General features: G+C 57.0%; 1 protein-coding gene across 1 annotated transcript; it reads left to right on the plus strand.

Moving 5' to 3' along the window:
* Positions 1-483: 483 nt before the first annotated feature.
* On the plus strand, positions 484-22547 carry RMDN3 (regulator of microtubule dynamics 3). The gene is made up of 12 exons (XM_068148515.1): positions 484-661; positions 1996-2191; positions 2746-2892; positions 6460-6727; positions 7866-7968; positions 8853-8913; positions 15046-15121; positions 16038-16115; positions 17191-17289; positions 18994-19047; positions 19898-19978; positions 20998-22547. Exons 1-12 carry the CDS (start codon positions 496-498, stop codon positions 21049-21051), a joined length of 1383 nt encoding a protein of 460 aa, XP_068004616.1. The 5' UTR covers positions 484-495; the 3' UTR covers positions 21052-22547.
* Positions 22548-22612: the final 65 nt, after the last annotated feature.

The raw sequence follows: 22612 nt of genomic DNA on the forward strand, positions 1-22612 counted from the left end.
GGGTGTCGCTGTAGGCAGAAGTTCAGGTACAGGTCTACAGGCGGGTGCAGATGGAGGTGCGGGTGCAGGTTCAGACACAGGTGTGGATACTTTTCCTTTCTTTTCCTCCAAGGCACAGCTGCACTTTGAGGGTGCAGAGCTCTGGAGCAGGCTGCCCAGAGAGGCTGTGATTTCTTCCCTGGGGAGATTCCAAGCCCCGCGGCCGTTGTGCTCCTGGGCAAGGCGCTGTGGGTGCCCTGCTTTAGCAGGGGGTTGGACTGGGGGATCCCGAGGCCCCTTCCCACCCCCAGATGCCGGGATTTGGGGATTCGGGGACGCTGTGCAGGTCCAGCTCCAGATGCAGGGGCAGGTGCACGTGCCCTGTGACGTCACCACCCTTGGCCTCAGGCGCGGCCCCGCGCGGCGCGCGTTGATGACGTAGCTCCCTGCCATAGGCTGCCCGCTGGACGCGTCACTGCCGCGCGCCGCCCGCAGCAGCTGCCTCCCGGCGCGGCCATGGCGCGGCCCGGCCCGGGGCGCCTGGTGCTGGGGGTAGCGCTGGGAGCGGCGGCGGGCGCCGGGCTGGGCCTGCTCTGCCTGATGCGGCTGCGACGGCATCGCCACCGGCGGGGCAGCGGCTGGGGAGCGGAGCAAGAAGCGGCTGCAGAGCGCCGGAGCCAGGGTAAGGTGGAGCGGCGGTACCGGGCCGGGCGGAGGGAGCCGGGACCCGTCCCGCCCGCGGTCCCTCGGGCCGCTGATGGCTTCTCTTTTCCCCTGTGTTGGGACAGGAGTTCTTTGTGAGCAGTGTTTTAACCGGTGGTGTTGCGGACCCAGACTTGGTGTGCCTGCAGCTCCCTGTTCCGCCGCGGCGCTCTCCCCAGGACGCACCCCCGAGCGCGGTGGCAGCGACGGGAGCAGACAGAGCCGCGTGGCTTTGAGGGGCTGCTGACTGTTGCTGCCCCTGTGGGTGTCCGCCCCTGCTTGCTGGCCGTGAGTCGTAGGAGGAATCGGCTCGTCCAGTTTCACAGGGCTTCACCCTGGGACGGCAGGTCCTGAGCAGAAACAGGAGGGTAGGAGGTGTCGGCCTCTGCTGATGGGACAATGGGAGCAGGGGGAAGTGCTGCTGGGGCAGAGGCTTGACAAGAACACAGAGACCCCGGGCAGCAGCCCCCTCCTGAGGGGACAGCGAGGGAGGCAGTGTGGTTTTAGGGAAGCAAATGAAGAATGGGGAAGAGATCACAATAATTCTTCCTTTAGTTGGACTTTCCTCACTGAGTTTGGATGCATTGATACCTTCATTTCTGCTGCAGCTCTGCCTGCCTGATGGAGGGGGCTCTGTTGTACCAGAGGAGTGTCTCTTAACTAATTGGCATCACTGGTGGCATTTTCATTTGTAACATTAACGAGCTCTCAAGAGAGCCTGTTTGCAATCCCCAGCTGTAAATGTGCTCTTACAGACTGGTTGACCTTGCTGCATCATCCAGCCACAGAAGTGTTTAGGCTGGGAAGGACCTTTGCTGCTCCTTAGGTCGTCCTGCAGGTACCTGAGGCAGGTGAAGGTTCTGGGTGCTCAGGAGAAGGCAGTGACACACTGTGTGACTCAGGTGGTCCTGACTGATGTCTCCTCTGTGGGTTTCTGTGGGAGTGTTTCCCTTGAGTAAGAACAGACAGCTTGGGGGGGGCTGTTTGTATTTCTTTTAAAGAATAGGTCTCCCTTTTTGGCTAAGATCAGCTTCCATTATCCTCCTCCATTGTCACAGGTTCTGTGAGCTGGTTGCTTTCCTGGCTGGTGGCCACCTGAGTTGATTGCAGTTCAGGAGACAAGCAGAGTGTGGTTGCTGTTGTTGAAGGGAGCAGTAATCCATCTGAAGAACCCAAAGCCTCAGGCCAAGTTGGGCAGCAGTACTCAAGCCCCAGCCTTGTGTCCTCCACCTTCTGCACACCAAACTGTACCCAGGTCTGCCCTGGCAAACCCTTCCCATCTACACCTCATCAACTTCATCTCTTCTCTTCCAGTGGTGCCCAGGGTGCCAGTTCCTGTGGAGGGGCCTGGTGGTGCTGTGTGCACCCCTCTGCTGAGGCAGGAGGAGCAGGCAGACGTGCTGGAGAGCCTGGACTTTGTGCTGAGGAACATTTCAGAGCTGAGGAGAGAAGTGGAGGAGCTGCGGAGCAGCCTGCAGTGCCTGGCTGCTGAGATCGTGGGGGAAGTCAGGTACAGACCCAGCCCCCTCCTGCCCTGCTCTCCTGCTGCACAGCAAACCTGCAGCACCCAGGGGGGAGGATTTAAACCCAGAAGTGGGAAAAGTGTTGCTCTGGTTACATTCTGCCCCCCAGAGGCCTGGCTGGCCGGGGCTGGCTTTTTCCTTATGGAGCACCCAGCAGTGACTCTTCCTGTGCTGGTCTGGGGAGGGTGCTGGGGCTGTGCTTTGTCACTGCTGCCTCCACTCTGCTTGCTGCCAGCTGCAGGGCACTTTTAATGTGGAATAAAAGTGGTTTCAGGTTTCTTTTGCCTTTGTTCCCTGAGGACATCAGAGGGAGGCATGTGCCACAGTTACCTGTGTGTGGTGGTTGGGATGGCCTAGGGCTGGGGTCAGAGCTGCTGCTGCAGACTGCTTCGGAGCACCACGTTCTGACACGTGGCAGCAGGGGGGTGTAAACCAGAGTAAGTCACCTTGTGAATTTTTTCTGGAGCTGGCTAGAGAGGAGAAGGGAAGTGCAGTAACAGCCCTCAAATCTTTATGGTTTCTCTCTTTTCCTTCCCCAAAGAGCCCACCTGGAGGAAACCCAGAAGGTGTCTCGCCGGAGGCGCTTCCCGTTCCCCAGGGAAAGAAGCGATTCCACAGGCTCCAGCTCCATTTATTTCACTGCCAGTTCAGGAGCAGCCAATACAGATGATGGAGAAAGTGAAGGAGGGTAAGCAGAGCACCAGGTCAGGAGCAGTTTTGGGCCCCTGGTGCTCCCTCCCTTACCTCTGAGCAGCGTGCACCAGAAAGGGTAGGATGTTCTATCCTCCCTTTGTTTGCTTTGATTACAGTTTGTCTACAGAGCCACAGTGAGAGAAGTGAAACAACTCTGACTTGTAGGGAAAGAAAAGAAACAGACACTTTTGGAGGGTGTTTTCAAAGCAGTAATGTGATTGGAGAGCCTTGCAGGGAGAAGAGAAGTAGAAGGCCATCCTGGGACTCTAGTGAGAGGGTTTATGGATGAAACTTCCATGCGGGGATGTACTGGAGAAGGTCTGATCTAAAAGGTGTGTGGCTGCTGCCCCTGTGGGGAAAACCTTCCCTCTGTGCCATGGTCAGAGGAGCTCTGTAGCTGGGGAGCTGTGTCAGGGTGCTCCAAACCAGGCAGCACTGGCTCTGTGCTTTCACAGGGAAGCTGAAGTGAAAGGTGATTTAAGGAGCAGTTGATGGTAGGCAGGCAGCTTAGGGGTGGCACTGCTGGGCAGCAGCTGAATGGGCAGCAGCTGAATGACCAGCAGCTGGTGCAGGCTGGCACTTGGCAGCAGGGTTTGTGATCAGGGGACAAAGCAGCTGTCACTGCAGCAGCTTCTGGAACAAAGGACATGGATGTGCAGGAATGTGGCTCCATGATCACTGTGGAAGTGGTTTTGGTAGATGGAGCTGGTGGAGCAGGCAGCAGCTGATGTGATCTCACTCAGCTTCGTTCATCTGAAGTGGGAACTGGGGGAGCAAGTGATTCATGGGCTGCAGAGCAGACTTCACCTGGCTGTGGAGATGAGACCTTGCTGCCTCGGTGACAGCAGAGGGGCTGAGCCATCAGGCTGCCAGCTGTAGAGCCTGCTGCAGAGGGGAGCTGGGGAGCAGGGATGCCCTTAGCTGCTCAAGCTCAGTGCTTCTCTGGGAGCCTGGTGATGGTTGGGGGTGGTGCCTGTGTTGTATTTAACGTCTGCAATCAGGTTTAATGACTTGGTGGGGGGATAATTATTGGGTAAGCAGCTCTCATCTGATGTGAAGAACATGGAGTAGTGTCATCTGTCAGTCGGGAATTGCTCCTCTGCAAACATCAGTCTGGCTGGGAGCAGCACTGTTGTCTTTTCAGATGCAAATGCCAACATTTCCTGGTAGCTAAGTGGGGCAGGGAATGTAAATTTGGAAAGGGCTTGAAGCTTTTTATCAGCCAGTGGGAGGAAGGAGGAGAGCATTCTGCACAGATCTCAGCTGTGAGCTCTCTCTGGCAGTTGGATTCTTTTAATGGAACTCAGCAGGCAGAGCTCACATTTCAGCTTGGTTTGGAAAACCACATGGGCAGAGGCTTCTTCTCCCACTTCAGCTGCAGCTCTCCACAGCCATCCCGAGCTCTCCAGCAGTGCCATTTCCCTCTGCTGCTTTGGCACTGCCTTGGGCTTTGGGGCTTCTCTGCCTCCTCTGGCTGTGTGCTTCCTTCTTCCAGACAGTCTGTTTCCACTTCCCCTCAGGGTGTCTGCTGGCCACAGCCCTCAGCACACTGCAGCATTTCAGAGCTGTCATCACCACAAACTGGAGAAAGCAGGCTGGTAACAGCTAAATCCCCTGATCCTTCTGAGGGACTCTGAGCTGTACAGAGTGTCACTTGTCTGATGAGCTGGCAGTATCTCCTGTGAGCTGCCTTGGAGAAGACATCTTTGTGGTGGAGGAGAAGCTGTGGGTAGGAGCCATCCATTTCTGCCATCTTGTGTTGCAGGAGCCCTCCACGTGGAAAGTGGTTTTCAGCTGGGGAGCTGAAACCTCTGCAGCTGCCAGGAGCAGACACTGTGAGAGGGCAGCCCACAGCTGAGCTGCAGAGTAGGTTGTGAGGGGAAATGAGAGAATTTGAGCAGTTGGTGTTGAATTGCCAAAGGTGAAGCTGTCTGGGGAGCTCATAGTGTCACTGAGCCTGTGGAACATGCAAGAGATGAAGGTTTGGATGTGAAATGGATCTGTGCCAGTGCCAGCTGGCACCATGCTGCTCCCTTACCCATGAACTGAGTGCTGCCCCTGACCTCCAGCACCTCCTGTGCTGCCTTGCTTTCCTGGCTTGCTGTGATAAGGCTGACTCCAGCTCTGCAAGGTTTCAGTACCCAGTGGTGCCTGTTGAGAGGTGTGGGTGAGGGCTGGGGCTGTGTGAGCGTTCGTTCAGCCTCTGCCAGAGGGCAATGTGAGCAGTGATGGTGCTCAGGAAACTGAAGCCTGGATAGCCAGGTGAGTCTGGTTATCTGTGAGGCCAGCCTGCTGTAGCTGCTTGCTTGAGATAAGGGCTGGGGTCACATATCTGTGTCTCCAGACAAAGGCAGCCTCACATGCAGAGCTCCCTGCTCTGCCTTGGAGGAGAACTGAACCAGGACAGCTGGGAGTGCAGCTGCCCCCAGACTGCAGTGGCTCTGAGCTGGAGCAGAACTTGCCAGGTTGGCTTGGGCACAGTTTAATTGGGCAGTAATTACAAACATGCCCTGGAATGCAGTATTTGTGGGGTCTGAAGGAGCCTGCCTCAGGAAGAGAGCTTTCTGTGCAGAAACCCCAACAGAATCCAAGTATAGCAGTGCAGTTCTGGACCTGCTGCCTGGCTTGTGCCTCTTCCTCATCTGAGAGCCTGCAGGACAAGCAGAGCCTTCTTTAAACAGAGAGGAGCTCTGAAGTGGACACTCTCCTGCAGCTGGGTCAGTCCCTAGTAAGGTGGTGTTAAATGTCCTCCTTGGCTGCCTGTGTGTGGTTTGGGGAGCTCAGTTGTAGCCATGCTCAGAGCCATTGATCAGAGCATCAGTCACTGCCTGGGCTCTTGCCCCTGTGGTGCTTGTCTCCTTGCTCCAGTGGAGCAGTTCTGATCACTCTCCTGCTGTCCTGCACCTTTTCCCATGTCAGAGTGACCAAGCTGTTTCTCATTGAGAGCTCAGACAGGATGATGGAGACAGCAGGCCCTGCCAGAGCAGCTCTTGTGGCTGCCGTCTCCTGGCACAGGCTGCAGACCTCAGCTTGTGTCTCCCGCATGGAGCAGGGGGCCAGATTTTGGTGTGGGATTTTGTTGCTCTGCCCTGCCCTTGGTTGTTTTCTCTCTTGCACTGAAGATAGAAGGCCTAAGAGAAGCTGGTGTGCAGGTGAGATGTGGACACTTGGGCCTGAGTTCCGAGGCTGTGTCAGGTGAGCAGTGAGGGTTGCTGTGAGAGGCTCGGAGTCTCCACAGTGACCCAAGATGCTCCTTTTGCTTCATGGGGAAGGGATGTCCCTTTCTGTGTGAATCTGTCAGAGGCTGCACAGCACCTGCATTTAAGCTGGTTTAGACTGGGTGCCAGAAAGAGACTCTCTGCAGTGAGGGTGGTGAGGCACTGGAGCAGGTTACCCAGGGAGGCTGTGAACAGGGCCCTGAGCAGCCTGGGCCGGTGGGAGGGGTCCCTGCCCACGGCAGGGGGATTGGAGCTGGGTGACCCTCAAGGTGCCTTCCAGGCCAGAAGAGCACTCAGTGATGCTGTGGTGCCCCCAGGCTCATTCTGGGCTTTGTCTGCCACAGGTACAGCACAGCCAACGCCGAGTCCGACTGCGAGCGGGAGTCCGAGCGGGAGAGCGAGGAAGGGGAGGACGGAGAGAGCTGTGAGACAGTGAGGGCTGCACAGAGGGACTCCCTGCAGCTTGCCCACGAGGATGACTCTCACTTAGCCTCAGATCCCTCACTGGAGGAAGGTCTGGGTCAGCTCCTGCAGCAGGCTGACCGCCTGCACAGCGGGGATGAGCGGGAAAGGAGAGAAGGCTTCCAGCTGCTGCTCAACAACAAGCTGGTGGTAAAGTTGCCTTTTTGTCTTCCAGCAGTGATTTGTGTCCTCAGCTGAAGGGCTGGGAAAGAGGAAATTGCATCTCTTAGTGGGGTTCAGTACCTGTACAGCAACTGGGCCCACTTCCAGAGGCCTCCTTCCTCAGGAGCAGCTTGGGAAGGGTCTGGAAGCCAAAACTGTTTGGGCAGTGGCAGCCAGTTCCCAGTTGCTCACTGCCCTGGAGCTCTGTCTCCTCCTGTGGTCACTTCCCCTGGGTGAAGTCCCTGTGCATGTGCTGGGCAGCAGGGCTGTGTGCAGAGCAAACACAGCAGATGTTCTGGGAACACTGAGCTCACCCTGCAGGCAGTGGCTCAGGCTGTGTGCAGGAAGCTTGGCCTCGGTGAGGGCTGCCCAGGGCACGTGTGCCCACAGAACAAATAAGTTACATGGCCAAACAGGAGGGTTGGGCAACACTGAGGTGGATCTTGGTTCATGAGATGGGAAAGCTGGGTGGTGCAGGGGTGGTTTTGTCTCATACAGCCCGTGCAGGTCGGTCCCTGGCTCAGTGAATGCTGACCCTGAGGCGTGGGAGCTGGGCAAGGGGCACTGACAGCTCTGCCCCAGCTGCTGCAGGCAGCTCAGACCTCTGGCCACAGGCAGTGGACACACAGCTGCTGCCACCTGCAGAGAGACCAGGCAGCTGGTGGTTGTGCTTTAGTTTCCTGCAGTTTGATTTGCTCAGCTCTGCACTTCAGCTGTGGCCGTGCCCCTGCAGGGCTGCCCTGGGCGCCGGAGCCTGGCAGGACAGGAAGCTCTGTGGGTGTGGACTGGAGCCTGGAAAAAGGGTGATTGATGTTTGAGGTGGTGAGCTTCAGGGTGGTTTGAGGTTAGTAGGCTGCTGGGCTGCCTGCAGGCTGGGCTGGGACTGGAGGGCTCCTGGTTAGAAGGCAGCAGCACTGAGCCTTCCTGCCAAGCTCAGTGATAAGCCTGGCCGCCCAGCTGGCTCCCTGGAGGTTCTGCTTCAGCTCCTGCAGAGGTGGAGCCTCTGAGGGTTTCAGCAGATGCCTGTGTGACTTCCAGTGGAGGCCTTGGCCTGCTTTTCCTTTGTCCTGCCTCTTGCCAGGGGCAGGCTGGGTCCTGAGCTGAGCCCTGTCTGCTGTGCCCGCAGTACGCGGAGCAGGAGGGGTTCCTGTGGCGCCTGGCGCGGGCGCACAGCGACATGTGTGACGCCGCAGAGGACGCCGAGGAGAAGAGATCCTACGCCTCTGATGGTGAGGAGTGGCTGGCTGGGGGGCAGGAGGGGGTGTTCAGGGCTGCCACCACACTTCATGAGCCCCACACTGGATTCTTTCTGCCCTCGTAGCCCCTCTCTTCGGCCGGCAGGGCCGGGGTAAGGGCGCTGCTCGCTCCAGGGCAGGCTGGGGCTGGGCAGAGGGGCCGGGGTTTGCCTCTCAGGCCCTCACCCACAGCCTGTGTGCTCTGAAGGGAAGCAACTTTTGCTGCAGGACACTTACATTTTCCTAGCATAAATAAAAAGTAAGTGGTGTTCAATGTGCTTTCACTTGGAGCAGCCACTTGGGTCTCTGTCTGGGACGTGGTTTGACTGCAGATGGGTCAGGACAGACCAGAACCCATGTTCCAAGCAGCTGCTCTCCTGTTGCTCATGAGTAAATGTAGCTAATTAATACCAGAGTGAAGTGATTCTTTCCTGGCAGTCAGTGTGGCCACTGACAATGTGCCATTTCAAGCTTTGCTTTGGTGCAGGCCTTTTGGCCTTCAGGAGCTGCTTCCTCCTCAGCTCTCTGAGGCCTGGGGAGGAGTCCTAGCTGTGAGAGGCATCCAAACCACCCCACTGAATCCCCTGGGCCTGAGCTGGGGTGGAAGGTGGTGTCATTACCAGAGATGGTGCTGCCACAGAGCTGCAGCCTTGCTGCAGGCCAGCAGAGTTGGTTACTGCTGCAGGTCTGCTGTCATCTCTGAGTGCTCTGAGCTGCTCCACAGCACTGCATGAGCAGGAGGTTATGGAGGGGACATTCTCAAGCCAAATACAAAGTGAGAAAGTCTGTGCCCTTTATGCCATTCTCCTTCTCTGCTCTAGCAGACACAGAGCTGACTTCAAGTGCCTGAACTTCTTCACCTCTCTACTTATTTGCAGGCAAAGAAGAGCTGGAGGTGGCCTTGCAGAAATGGGACCAAAGTGCTGAGTGCCATCAGTGGTAAGTAACTTCTTGCTTTTAAGCAGCACAGGAAGAGGGCTTGGAGACTGCTGTCTGCTGAGCTGCATTTGAAAGCTGCTGACAAAGAAAAGCTGCTTGTTCCTAGCAGCAGTGGCCTTGAACATCTCCAGGGAGGTGTCCACAACCTCCCTGGGCAGCCTGTGCCAGTGTCTTTGGGCTCCTCATAGCTTCACTGTGTCCTAAACAAACTTCCCTTTTCAACAGAAGCTTTCCTGGGCACTCTGCAGCTTCCCTTTCTGACCCTGGAGGAGGAGGCTCTGCTCAGCAGCTGGTCTGGGGCTGTGTGTGTGTCTGGGCAGGCATCTGAGCTCCATCAGCATCCCTTCTGACTGCAGCCCCTGGGGAAGGGCATATGGGAGTGAGCTGCTGTGTGCTGGGGGCAGGGGCTGCCAAGGAGCATGCTCCATGCAGAGAGCTTGGAGCAGTTCCTGCCTTTGAGAGCTCAGCACCCCCAGGCTCTGCAGGATCTTCCCTGAGTCCTGTTTTCCTTTGGCCCCTCTTCAGCCCCCTGTGGAGTGATGTATGTAGCCCTCCAAGGCAAGCTGCACAGCTGGGGGGCAGAGTGCTGAGTGTTACAGATGAAGGATGGATGAGGTTTTTCCTTTGTGTTCCTCCAGCACTCTTGGGTTAGTGGTTGAGTTTTGCTCTCTTTTGATAATGCTCTGCAGCAGAGGCCTTGGCTTTGTGTCAGGAGGTGATGGATGTGCCTCCCTCAGCTAGACCTGGGAGCATGGGCTGAGTGCTGTGCCAATATTCTTGCATCCATCTTACCTCTGGAGTAAGGAGGAGCATCCTCCTTCTCAGACAGCTGTTATAGTTGTCTGGAGAGTGTCTCCTGGCCTGGCACAGTGTGCTCTGCTCAGGGCTGCTGCTGGTGCCCCTGGCTGGGAAATGGAAGTGGCCAGCAGCACAAGGCTCCTTCTTCTCACAGAGATACTTCACATCTTTTTCTTCTAATCAAAGATGATGTGGCCTGCAGCTCAGCCAGGCAGGGTGTGCTGTGCCTGTGAATGCTGCAGAGGGTCAGGGGCTGGCCTGAGCAACAGGCTCTGGCTGCAGCTGGGCTGGGGCATTGGAAGGATTGCCCTGCCTGTTGGAAAAGACACCAAGGAGGGTTTGGAGAGAGGCACAGGATGCCAGGTTGGAAGGGACCCCAAGGATCATCTGGTCCAACCTTGCTCTAGGGAACAGTGGAGTTGAACTGAGCTGGCCCAGCACCCTGGCCAGCTGAGTCCTGAGAGTGCCCAGTGCAGGGCACTCCACCACTCCCTGGGAGAGGATTCCAATGCCCAGCTCTTCTCATGATGGGGAATGCTCTCCTGGACTCCAGTCAGAGTCTCCCCAGGAGGGACTTGGGCCCATTACCCCTGGCCTTTCCCTTGGGACCCAGGGGAGAGGTGTGGGGATGTGCTGGGCTGGTGCCCTGGTGCATTCCTTGACCATAGAATCGTTCAGGTTGGAAAATCCCTCCCAAGAGCAAGTCCAGCCACTCACCCAGGAGCAGCTCTGCTTTTCAGACACTTTGCACAGGGCCATCCCTGCAGGCAGAAGGCTTCTCCCCTCTCCCAGTGCCCCTCAGAGCCTGCAGTCAGGGCTGCACACAAAGGAAGTGGCTGAGGGAAGGAGCAGGCTGCGAGCGCTGGTGCAGGGCTGGCTGCAGCTCAGGAGCCTTCTGTGCTGGGGGCTCTGGGGGCTCTGGCAGCTGGGACCAAGTGGCTTCTGAGGAATGACAAAGCAGTGAGTGTCTGGGGCTCTGTCTGGGCTGGAGTTGGGATCTGCCCAAGCACAGAGAGGCCTCTCAGGGATCTCTTGGGTCTTCCTGACAGCAGACTTGGTACTGAGCTGTTGCTGTGGTCGCTGCTCTTGGAAGTCAGCTGGTCCCAGGAGAGCCATCTGCACAGAGCTGGAGGTGGCCAGGGCTACACAGACAGCTCAAAGGCAGTTTGTGCAGAGGAGCTGGTCTCTGGCTGTGAGCACCTTGTGAGCACCACTTAGGAGCACAGAAACACAGCAGAGTGTTGTGGGGAGCTGGATGTGTTGAGGATTTGAGGCTCATTGATACACCATCAAAGGCTCTTAATGCCTCTGTGCTTCTGCTTTATCACTACCTGGCTCATCAAAACTGTTCTCTTCTGCAATGTAAGAGATCTCTGAGCAGGTAGACATCATGTCCAGCTAGACCTGATACTAGGGGAAGAGCCTGACCCCCTCCTGGCTCCAGTTAGCTGTAGAGAGCTGAGGCCTCCCCTCAGCCTCCTCCAGGCTGAGCACCCCTAGGTCCCTCAGCTGCTCCTCCCCAGCCCTGTTCTCCTGACCCTTCCCCAGCTTCATTGCTCTTCTCTGGACCTGTTCCAGCCCTCAATGTCCTTGGAGTGAGGGGCCCAAAGGTGACTCCAGGGTGTGAGGTGCAGCCTCAGCAGTGCTGGGCACAGGGCAGTCACCACCTCCCACAGCAGAGCAGAGAGAAGCAGCTTGGAGGCAGAACCTCCTGTCCTCAGCACTGTCTCCTGGACTCCCTCCAGCTCATCCTTTTCAATTTGTTACTCCAAAACTGGGCTTAGTGCTTTAGCTGAGGCTTGCTGGAGCAGCATCATGTTACTGCCTGAGGCTGCTCATCATCTCCTGGCTGGATTCTCTGCAGCCACCCCCATTAGCACGGGCTGGTCTGCAGCCTGTTTGAGTGGAATCTCTGCTGCATTGCCCAGCTTCAGGGAGTTAGTTAATAGCATCAGGGTTGCCAGGGCTGGTTCTCTGTGCTGCTCCATTCAGTGTCCAGTCCTCCACAGCCATTTCCAAAGAAGAGTTAGTGGTGGAAGAGGAGGGCAGAGGAGACTCAGGTCACTTCCTCACTCCAGACAGAGTCACTTGCTTTCTGATGGGCACTTTCCAGTCCTGATTAGACAGATTCCATCGATGAACCTCCCCCCTTCAGCCTCCAGCAAACTGCAGACCAACTGTGGGGCAGCTGCAGCTGCAGCACCTTTCCTTTGCTCACTGCAGGGGCTTCACAGGCAGGCCAAGCACCTGCATGCCAATTGATCTGCCTCCTTCCCTTCCTCCAGTGATCAGAGTAGCAGAGACCTGCTCCCTGCACAGGAAGGCAAAACAAGCTCAGAAGGTACTGGGGAAGCCTGCAAGCTCCTCACCAAGGTGGCTCTTGTGGAGCTGTCTCTGCAGATCATTCACTTGATAGCCTTGGGCTGTGCTCTGCCAGCCCTTTGTCTGGCTCTGGGGACTGAAACAGAGCTCTGGCAAGAGCTTGTAGCTGCTTTGTGTGTGATAAAACCTCTGCTGCTTTACTGGCAGTGCTGCTGCAGTGGCACTGAGAGGCCAGGCCTTGGCCCAGGCTGCCCAGGGAGGTGGTGGAGTCCTGTCCCTGGAGGTGCTCAGGAAGCCTGTGGCCATGGCAGCTGGGGCCATGGTTGGATGGCTGTGGTGGTGTTGGGCTGATGGTTGGAGCTGATGATCTCTTCCAACCAAACAAGTCAGTGATTGCTCAGCTCAGAGCTGATTCTGGTGGAACAGAAGCATGCTGGGGGCTGGACCAGATGACCTTTGGGGGTCCCTTCCAGTCCAGACCATTCCATGGTTCACGTTCCAGCTCATTAATGTGTTGGGTGCTGCCATGAAGCAATAATCAAACATGCCTGAAGGGCATTTTGCTGTCATTAAAAGGGAAGAACTCTCCTGGCTGCATGCTGGGGCCAGAGGCCAGGCTGTGCTGTCAGCAATGCACAAGACACTTCCATCAGCTGGCTTTAAGGCAGCTGCTTCTCCCCACTGCTCTGCCTTCCCCCTCCAGTGCCCTTTGCCTCACCATCTCCTCTGGGTGTGCTGCTTGCAGAGAGGAGCACCAGCAGGCTCAGCCAGCCAGTCTCTGAAGCAGCTAAAAGAGAGAAGAGCTGTGTTTGGGTTGGCAAAGCAGCCAGGCCTGGGGCTGGAGGTGCTGGGGCTGCATGGAGCTGTGCTCTGTGTGCTGCTGTGGTGGGAGTCAGCCAGAGTGCAGCAGCCAGAGTGCAGCTCCTTGGAGGCTGTGTCCCAACTCAGGGGGTTAAGCTGAGTCCCTCCTCTGGTGCCTGCTGAGTTTGTTTTCTAGTAAAGGGGAAGCCCTTGCTGGCTGAGGTCCCTCTGGGAGCTGGCACTGGGGCTGGGGTCAGCAGCCTGGGAGGAGTCCTGGTTACTAATTAATGGAGCAGGGTTTGGCTAACTGCAGAGACACCTGACTGCACCTGAGCAGTGCCTCAGCACTTCCACCTGGTTTGCAGAGGGTGGAAGTCCCCTTCCCTGGCTCACTATTTCTGACCTCTCCTGTTGCTGCCAGTCTCCCCTGGCCTGAGCTGGAGCAAAGAGCTGCCACAGGCCAAGCTCAACCACAGCACAGCCCTGCTGGCACAGCTGGGGGAGGGAGGGAAGCCAGGGACTGAAGCCCTCCAGAGCCTAAAATCATGGAATCAAGGAATTGTTTGGGTTGGAAAGGCCCTCTGAGTTCAGCCATCAACCTAACCCCACCTGGCCACCAAACCATGGCCCCAGGTGCCATGGCCACAGGCTTCTGAACACCTCCAGGCATGGGGACTCCACCACCCCCTGGGCAGCCTGTGCCAGGCCCTGACCACTCTGGCAGTGAAGAAATTGTGTTTGATGCCTGCCCACATGCTGGGGAGCAGCACAGTGTGGGAGCTGTGTTCTGGCAAGCTGCTGCAGACCCCATGATGAGAGCACAGGAGCCTCCTCTTGGCTTGTGCTCCCACAGCCCAGCCCTGCTGTGGCTGAGGCAGCAGCTGCTGGTGCTGTGACAGGAGAAGCTCCTCACAGCACTTCCTGGGCTGCACATGGCAGTGCTGCTGGGGGAGGAGGAGGTTCTCCCCAGTGAAGACCTTGGCCTGAGCATCTCCTCCAGTGCCAGGACAGAGCTGCACCAGAGGTTCTGCACAAGGAAATGAACATCTTGGAGGAATGGGATTTGATGAGGGCCTTGGGAGGGCTCAGGGTTGTAACCTAGATGTTGGCAGCTCAGCTCAGGCAAGAGCAGTGAGGTGTGAAATGTTCTGTGGCTTTTCTCCTGGCACTGAGGGAAGTGTGCTTGGAGGTCCAGAAGCCTTCTGGCAGCTGGCTGCAGGAAGAGCTGCTGTGGTTGGCCATCACCAGGGGTGCCTGGGGATGTGGTGTGGCAAAATGAGGCCTCCCACAGCCCTGCAGCAGGGGGGCAGGAAAAGGGCTCTCCAGGGAGCTTTACTTGAACCTTTCTCCTTGCCAGCTTTACTGTTGAAGGAATGAGGTTTGTGCTGTTGATTTGCTGCTCACCAACTCCTTCCTGAGCTGAACTGGGGGAAGAGTGGGACCCAATTGAACCCCCACAGCTCCCACCTCAGCAGGATGGCAGAGCCCAGAGCAGTGTGGCTGAAGTTCACAGGCTCTGTTTAGGGCCCTGGTGTCCCTCTGCAGTCCCTGCAGGGCGGGGAGGGGGTTTGAAGCCCTGTGAGGTGGGAAGCTGTAGATCCGTGGGTGGTTAACCCTCCCTGGCTCACAGCTCGCTTTGCCAGGCACTGTGCTTCTCGGGGGCAGGATTTGCAGCCTCTCACTGAACAAAACTAAATGTCTGCCCTTACAACACTGAAACATCTCATTTTGCTTCCCAAGACTGGTGGCCATGTGGGGCTGCAGGATACAGGTAGGTTTTGAGTGCTTCCCTTGGTAGACACCCCCTGAGCTGTAGGCTGGGCCTGATGTGGGGAGGGTCTCTGGGCCCTTAGAGCTTTTCAGAGCTCTGCTCTCACTGCAGTCGTGTTTGCTCCTCGTTGCTCTGTGTCTGGACACAGCCTTGCTGCTGAGAGAGCGAGTCTGGAGTGCAGAAGTGTGGCTGCAGCGAGAAGGCTTTCCAGCCAGCAGCTCAGTGAGCTTTGGCCTCACACCAAGCCTCTGCTGTGGCCTCGCTGGGGTCCTTCAGCCTAAACTCTCACTGCCTGTCTCCCCCTGCGCAAGCTGTGTGCTGCTCCTTGGGTTCCCCCATAGGCTGTGGAGCTTTGATGCACTTAGTTGTCCTCTGAGGGTCTCCCAGGGCTGTAAGGGTGCCCCTGGGAGGGTTTGGCTCCATGCAGGCCTCTCCTGCAGGTACGCCGTGCTGTGCGGGCAGCTGTCGGAGCACGAGAGCATCCAGAAGCGCATCCAGACTGGCTTTGTGTTCAAGGTGAGCAGGAAGGGGCTCTGGCCTCGGCCTGGGCTCCCCTCTGCAGCAGCAGAGGAGGAGAATTGACTCCAGCTCTCACTAGGGAGGGGGTGGGTCTCCAGGAGGTGCTGTGAGTGAGGGCTGGGGCTGGGGCTGGGGCAGGTGGTTGCAGCAGCGTGAGAAGGGGGCTGGCCTGGCTCTGCCCTTCTGCACACTGTGACCTCAGAAGCCAAAGAAGTCCTGCAGACAAAATGTTTGTGTGGTGAGGCTGAGAGCCTGCAACAGGAAAATACGCTGTGGGAAGAAGGGGCACTGCCAGGGCATCACCAAACCGTGGCCCTCAGCACCTTGTCTCCCCTCCAGGGGTGGGCACTTCACCACTGCCCTGGGCAGCCTGGCCAGGCCTGGCCAACCTTTTTGGCTGCAGTGTAGGAGTGACACAATATTAAAGACAGAAGATACTGGCAGAAGTTACAGGAGAGCACCAGCTTGGACCCCCAGCCATGGTGGCTGAGGACACTTTAGCTGCTGAACTCTGGTGCTTGCACCCCCCCAGAGACACAAAGCAGCTCTTTTCTTTGTCTCTCCTCTGCAGTGGGATGGTGCAGGGTAGGGGGAGGCACCTGGAACAACCCCCCAGCACAGGCCATGTGCAATTGTTAGCTGCTCACATGAGCAGTGAGTTGGTCCTGGCACAGCTCTGGGTGTAGAACAAAATGAGCGCGCTTGGCTCGGTGGTGTGTGGTGGTTGCTGGCTCTGGGCCTGGTAAGGTGCTGGGTTTCTGAACCAGCAGAAACCATTTAGGAACATTTGGAATCCCTTTGGAGTCCACACTGAAACTGCAGCCTTCTTTTCTTCTTCCCACCTCTGTCCTCCTGCCCTCCTGGGTGTTGTGTTTGCTTGGAGCCGGACTCAGGTGTCTCTGGTTCTCCGCAGAAACACATCGATAAGGCAATTGAGCTGAAACCAGAGGACCCAAAGGCTTACTACCTCCTGGGCAGGTGGTGTTACCAGGTAACATAGTTCATTACTACTTACTGCTTCCTCCTTGGGGCTGAATCCCCTGTTTGCATGAAAGCAGTGGGCTGAACCAGCAGCCATGGTGGCTGAGGACACTCTTTAGCTGCTGAGCTCAGATGGTTTGTCAGGAAAGGAAATGTCCCAGCTGCTTGGAGAGGTTGTTCAGGAGTTGTGTTTGCACAGGATCTAGAAACTCTAAAAGTGTTATCTCTGACCTGGAGCTCTGCAGGGTTTGGGGCTCAAAGGAACCTTGGTTTTGGCAGGCAGCTGGGGAGGTGCAACGGCAGAGGGTGGCTCAGGAAGGGCACTGGCTGCAAACCAGCTCAGCTCCCTGTGCTGTAGCCAGCAACAAGCTGCCTTCAGGCACAGCTGGATGGGATCAAGGCCATTGTGGGGCTGGCAGGAGCTGCTGCAGTTACCTCTAATCCCCTGCATGTGTTTCCTCTGCCCTTGCCACAGAGCACTGGAGGTACTGGAAGCCATGTGCTGGCTGCTTTACCTCTTGACAGGGAAGAGCTTGGAGCCAGCCACCATAAATCAGCTTTAGTGCCTGTGAAAGGTGTGAGAGCTTCAGCTTCTGGAAGTGCTTTGCTGCTCTCCCAGCTGAGCTCACCTTGCAGCTGCCCATTCCTTGAAGTGTGTGTTGGTGGGAAGGCTTCAGCCTGTCTCTGTCCAGAGAGCTTTGTGTGGTGAGGTGCTCCTGGAGCAGCCTTCAGCCCGGGGGCTGGAGGTTCCATAGGTGCAGGTGGGAGCTGCCAGGAGCTGCTGTGGTGGTGATGCCATGGCCTGGGACATGCAATCCTCAGCTGCAGAGACACATCTCTCTTTGAGCGTTGTGCCTGTGGCAGCTGGTGTCTGGAGCTGCAAAAGCTGACCTGAACTGTCAGGTAGGAGCAAGGAGAAGCAAGTCAGGCTCAGTTCCGTGGCTGGACCTGGGCGCTCATCCCAAATCCATCACCACCAGCAGCACCCTGGGCAGCAGCACCACATGGAGCTGGATCATTCCGTGTCTGTGTGCTCCCACGTGCTGTCTGCAGGGGGTGTGACAGTCTGCCCTCACTGTCTGCAGGTTTCCCATCTGGGATGGCTTGAGAAGAAGACTGCTGCTGCGCTGTTCGAGGCGCCCCCGACAGCCACGGTGCAGGACGCGCTGCAGAGCTTCCTGCGGGTAACGCGGCCGGGGGCACCGGCCTGGCAAAGGGCTCACCAGGGCTCCAGGGCCTGTGTCCTGCTGGAGCTCCTCACTGCCCCACTGCTCCATGGCACATCTCCCCTGACCAGAACCCGGGGAAGGCAGTTTGCTAGTGACTGGCCAGGCAGGGGGACACCACCAGGGCCTCAGGGCTAGACCCAAAGCGTCCAGAGCTGCTTTTGAGGGCTCTGGGGCTTGTTCCAAAGGCTGGTTTGTGAAGTGACTGTTTCTTGATATGGCTGCACATGGTCTGTGCTCTTTCAGGGTCTCTAAGGTCCCTCTGAGCTCATTTGCCCAGACAGATCCTGAGCTGTTCATTAAAAGCTTGGGTCAGACTCCTCCAAAGGTTTGAGGAACCACTTCGAGGTTCCAGGGGCACTTGGCTTAGGTGCTTCTGGACAGAAATGGTTTCAAGTGCTTCCTGCAGCCCTCTGAGGGCCTCTTTTTTGGTGCTGTTGATGGAAGTGGGTTTAGGGCATCACCTGAGTCACATTGGTTGATCCTGTAGCTCTTGTTGCAAGGATGGAGGAGTTCTGCAGCCTGCCTTGGGCTGTGCCTGTGGGAACCACTCTTCAGCACCTCTGGAGTGCTGCAGAAACCCCTCCAGAGCTCCCAGCTGGGGCCAGTTCCACAGGCTCAGGGAATATCAGATTTAACTTCAGTGCAGTTGTTGGAGAGGGAAGCTCCTGTGGGTGTCTGCCCTCAGCCACAGTGATGAAGTCATTTTGGAGAGAGGCTCGGGGCAGAGGGCTTTGTCTTTGGCATGACTAAGAGAAGGAGCTTGTCACAGTCACTGTCCCTTGTGTGGCTCAGCTGGAGCTGGGAACAGGAGGAAATTGCATTCTTCTGAGGTTTAGCTTTGGTCAGTTTGACAAGGACACAAACCCATCCCTCTGGAAGCTCCTGAGCCCCTGCATGGCCCCCATGCTCCACAGAGTCCACTTCAGCTCCTAGCCACAGCTGGAACCTGCCAGGGGAGCAGAAATCTCCTGGTGAACTGCAGCTCTGGGCTGGTCACAGGCTGAAGGTCTAAGGCCAGGCAGCAGGATGAAGAGGAGGAGTGTTGTCTGTGGTGTGCTCCCTGTGCTTCCTCTGAGGTCTGGGCTGATGGCTGAGCACACTGAGGGGTGGGAATCAGATGGGATAGGAGTGAAGCCAAGGGCTCCTAAGAGGAACATCCTGCAACCAAGCTGCCTAGGGAGTGATGACTTCTGAGTGGGATGAGTGGAGGAAGGCAGGGGGATGTAAGCAGGACATTGGGAATTAGCAGGCAGGGAGGAGAAGATCCAGAACTGGGGGAAGATTCTTGAGGTTTGGCAGCAGGGTATCTGAGGAAGCCCAAGTGGGTGAGGCTGAGGGGACAGGGAGGCTGAGCACAGCCCTCCCAAGTGTGGTGGAGGTTGCTGGCCTGGCTCTGAGCTTCCCTTGGCTTCCCAGTGCTCAGCTCCTCCACCTCCCTGCTCCCTCATGAAAGTCATTCCTGGAGCCCCAGGCACTCTGAGGGCTCTGCTAGCCCAGCCAGGCAAGCCCATGACACATTCTGGCACTGCCCTGGGTGCTCACAAAAGCAGAGCTCGGTCATGCAGCTGCTCTGCTTTCACTTTGAGCTGCAGTGAGCCTGGTGTCCCCTGTGTCCTAATGCCTGCTGCCCTCTGCCTCTCCCTCCCTTCTCCTCTGCAGGTTGAGGAGCTGAGCCCAGGATTTTCCAAAGCAGGAAGAGTGTACATTGCCAAGGTAAGCACCACTGGGGCTCTCTGTAGCCCCCTCCTGTGCTGCTGGGTGAGCAATGCTTGCACTAAAGGAGGACCTTGGGCTGGGAAGTGCTGCACCCCTGGGAATCCCCCTCTGCAGAGGCAAGGTTCCACAGGGTGACCTGTCCACAGGAGGCCAAATCAGCTGCAGCAGAGGCACCAACATTCAGGCAGGGCACATCCAGTGGCATCTCCTCTTGGGGTTCAAGAGAGCAAACTCTCCCTAAGGCAACACTGGGAGCTTGTAAGACACAGGGAGGAAGTTTGATCTCGCAGCACCCTGGGGCTCTGTGTTGGTGGTGAGAAAAGCCAAGGATCAAGGCTGTCTCTGGCAGACAGAGAGGAGTCTGGAATGGAGATTAAACACACCCAGAGTGCCAGGAGCTGGAGCTCAAAAACCTTTTGCCTGCATTGAGGGAATAATTGGTTTGGACTCTTGCTGCTTGATCCCTGCTTGATCCCTGCAACCTGCAGCTGGAGTCTGGAAGGATTTAAAGCCCAGATAGCTTTGGGGATGTCAGCCAGGGAAGCTGCAGCCATTCCCTGTGCAATTCCTGGCCTCCACTGTCCAAGCAGTGGGATTTTTAGCAGGGCAGTGTGCTGCTTGCCAGGTCTGCTTGGTCTGGAGCACATCACTGCTGCCAGGAACCTGGGAGCAGAATTGACCTCACAGTGAGCTTTGTGGATGAGGAACAAGTCAGAAGCCTGAAAGTATTCAGTGCAAATGGCTGAGAGGCAAAAACAGCTCAGCAGCAGTTGCTGGGATCCATAACTAAGATATTTTGGTGCTTTTCCCCTGTTTAACTCTTTTCATGTTGTCATCTTTATTGCAGTGTTACAGGGACCTGGGGAACAGGGCTGCAGCTGTCCTCTGGATGAATCTTGCTGCAGAGCTGCCAGCTAGCACAAAAGAGGTACCAGGCTCAGTGAGCACAGCTTGGTGATGAGTTCCAGCTTGTCAGCCCCGGGTTTAAAGTGGTTTGCTGCTTAGCCTGGGCTCTCTTCTTCTCTGGGGACCTCTCAGCCAAATGCCTGAAGCAGTTCAGCAAAGTAATGAGAAGTGTGGAGAAGCTGAGAGGGGCTCAGGGTGCAGCTCCCGGCTGGAAGGGACCTCTGGAGACCATCCAGTGGAGCTGGAGTGGTGTCTGGGAGAGAGGAGGAGGAGGAGGGCTTTGCCCAGAAGGAGGAGGAACTTGTGTTGGAGGGGGAATGGTTATTCAGAAGGGCTCTGGGGTTGTCAGAGCTGCAGGCAGGAGGATCGTGGACAGCTAATTCTGTCTGCTGCCACAGGCAGAACCAGCATGGCAGTGAATTCTTTCTCCTGCTCTGAAATGCAAAGTGGGAGTTGGGTAAGGAAGGCAGAGCTCAAAGTGGGTTTGAGTTTGCAAATGTTGGTTCTCATCAGCAGCCAAATAACTCCCAGCGTGGTGAGAGGGGGAGGCAAAGGCATTTATCCAGGCTGGGGGAGGTGGGGAGGGGACAGAGGTTTGGGTTCTGCTGCTTTGGTTTCCTTGTCTCTCAAAGGGCAGCAGAGGAGAAGCTCTTTGATGCTTGGAAACTTAGGCTTCAAAGAGAGCTTTGGGAGGGGAAATGGAAGGCTGGGGGATACTGAAAGGCAGGTTGTCTGGGGCTCTGGATAGCCTGATGCAGCTGCAGATCACAGAATGCTGGGGGTTGCAAGGCACCCCCAGGGATCATTGTGTCCAAGCCCCCTGCAGGGCAGGGCCGCTCAGGGCAGGTCACACAGGAAGCTGTCCCTGATGTCTCTGCTACCTGGAGGGGGTTTGAAGTGGATGAGCTTCGAGGTCCCCTCCAGCACCAGCCAGGCTGTGGCTCCAGGGTACCCTGGTGTGGGATTGGCAAAGAAAAGGGAAATTCTCTCCTTGCACTGCTGGAGGCTGCAGGCTCAGCTCTGCTCTCGTTCCACTTCCAGGATGCAGAGAGCGAGAGGGAGCTGGAAGAGCTGCGCTCGGGCTGGGAGCAGTGAGCCCCTGGCAGCTGCTTCCCCTGGGGCTGCCCTGCCAGAGAGCTTCCCAGCTGGAGGGACTCAGGAGCCCAGCACCTCCGACTGCCCTCCCTGGAGCAGCCACGAGAGCTGACAGGAGCCAGGAGCCAGCTGCCTCTGGGTGCTGGGGCACCAAGACCTTGGTGGGGTTTAACCAGGCTCAAGCTTTGTGTCCTTTCCCTTCTTACAGCACTGCAGGAGTTTGGGTTAAAAATCCCTAAAAGATGGCAAACTGCTAAAAAGAGCCTGGGGGAGGTGGGGGTGCAGCTGGCATTTGTGCTGGGCGTGTGCCACAGGTGTAGGTGTGGTGGGCACACCCCCCTGTACTTCACACCATGAGCTGTCTGCCAGCCTGAGCCTCCCTGGCCTCTCCCCTGGGCCCTGAGGAGTCTCCAGCCTGCACTGCTCCCAGGCTGACTTTCTCCCTCCCCTGTGAAGCGAATCTGGATTGGTGCCTGCCGAGCTGCCCCTCTGCAGTGGGGTGAGGGCCAAGGCCGAGCCCTGTGCTGGGTGGTCAGCCTGCTGCTGGTGTTTGTGGTGGGATGTGCCCTGTGCCCTCAGCCTGCTCAGCCAGGCACAGAGTTTGTGACTGAAGACAGACAAAAGGCAATTGTCAAAGAAAGGGAGGAAGGCAGAAGAGCACAGGCTGAGTGTCGGGGAGTGCTCAGCTGCTGCTTCCCTGCTGTGAAGGCACTGTGGTCTGGCACACTCCTGCTGCTCCTTCCCTGCTGTGTCTGAGCTACCTTGCTGCTGTTGCCCGGGGTGGGGGGAGCCAGCACTGCTCCCTGCAGTGAGAGGTTCCCAGGGAGCAGCAGCAGCCCCTCCAGGCCCCAGACTTTGTTTCCAAGAGGTTGCTTTTGTCAGGGGAGGAAGCAGTAGGGTTTTAAACTTGAGGGCTTCTCCCAGGGGTGCTTCTCCCTCGAGCCTGGAAACTGCTGTCCCTCTAAGCTACCCTGCTGTGGCTTAGCTGTAATCCCCTGGTGTGAGAGGCTATTGGTCAGTGAGGCACTGGGTACAGCACCAGGAATGCTCTGGGGCGAAGCTGCTGCTGCCCTGCAACATTCCCCTGCCAGTTCCTGACCCCTTGGGTGACACCAAGGAGGTGAAGCCAGCAGCTGACATTTCCTCTAATGGATCCTGGGTACCAAAAGTCTCCAGTGCTGAGCACTGACAGCCAAGGGGAAGCAAAAGCTGCCTCAGAAGTTTCCCCAAGGCTCTGCAGGTTTCAGCTGGCAGCTGACCAGGTGCTTGGGGTTTGATGTTAGTTGTGTCCTGCCTTCGTGTGGTGGTTGTGGGGTGCAGGAGTGAAGCATTCCTCAGTCTCCTTTGGCTCAGTCCCTGGCCCAGGAGTGTTGGACTGGTGGAGCTCTACCTTGTGAGAGGACTCTGCAGGGTCCCCTGTGCTCCCTCTGCCCCTTGTTGGCTTTTTGGCTTTTTTATTTCACCCCAGATTAAAGTCTCTAAACTTTTGGTGCTGAGCTCCAGGTGAGTCTGGGATTTGCTTTCTGTGCTGGAAGTGGACTTGCTGCACCCTGCAGCTGAT

The sequence above is a fragment of the Melanerpes formicivorus genome, unplaced genomic scaffold (assembly GCF_026170545.1).
Source record: "Melanerpes formicivorus ecotype bairdi unplaced genomic scaffold, bMelFor1.0.p_v2 SCAF_16, whole genome shotgun sequence".
Taxonomy (NCBI): Eukaryota; Metazoa; Chordata; class Aves; order Piciformes; family Picidae; genus Melanerpes; species Melanerpes formicivorus.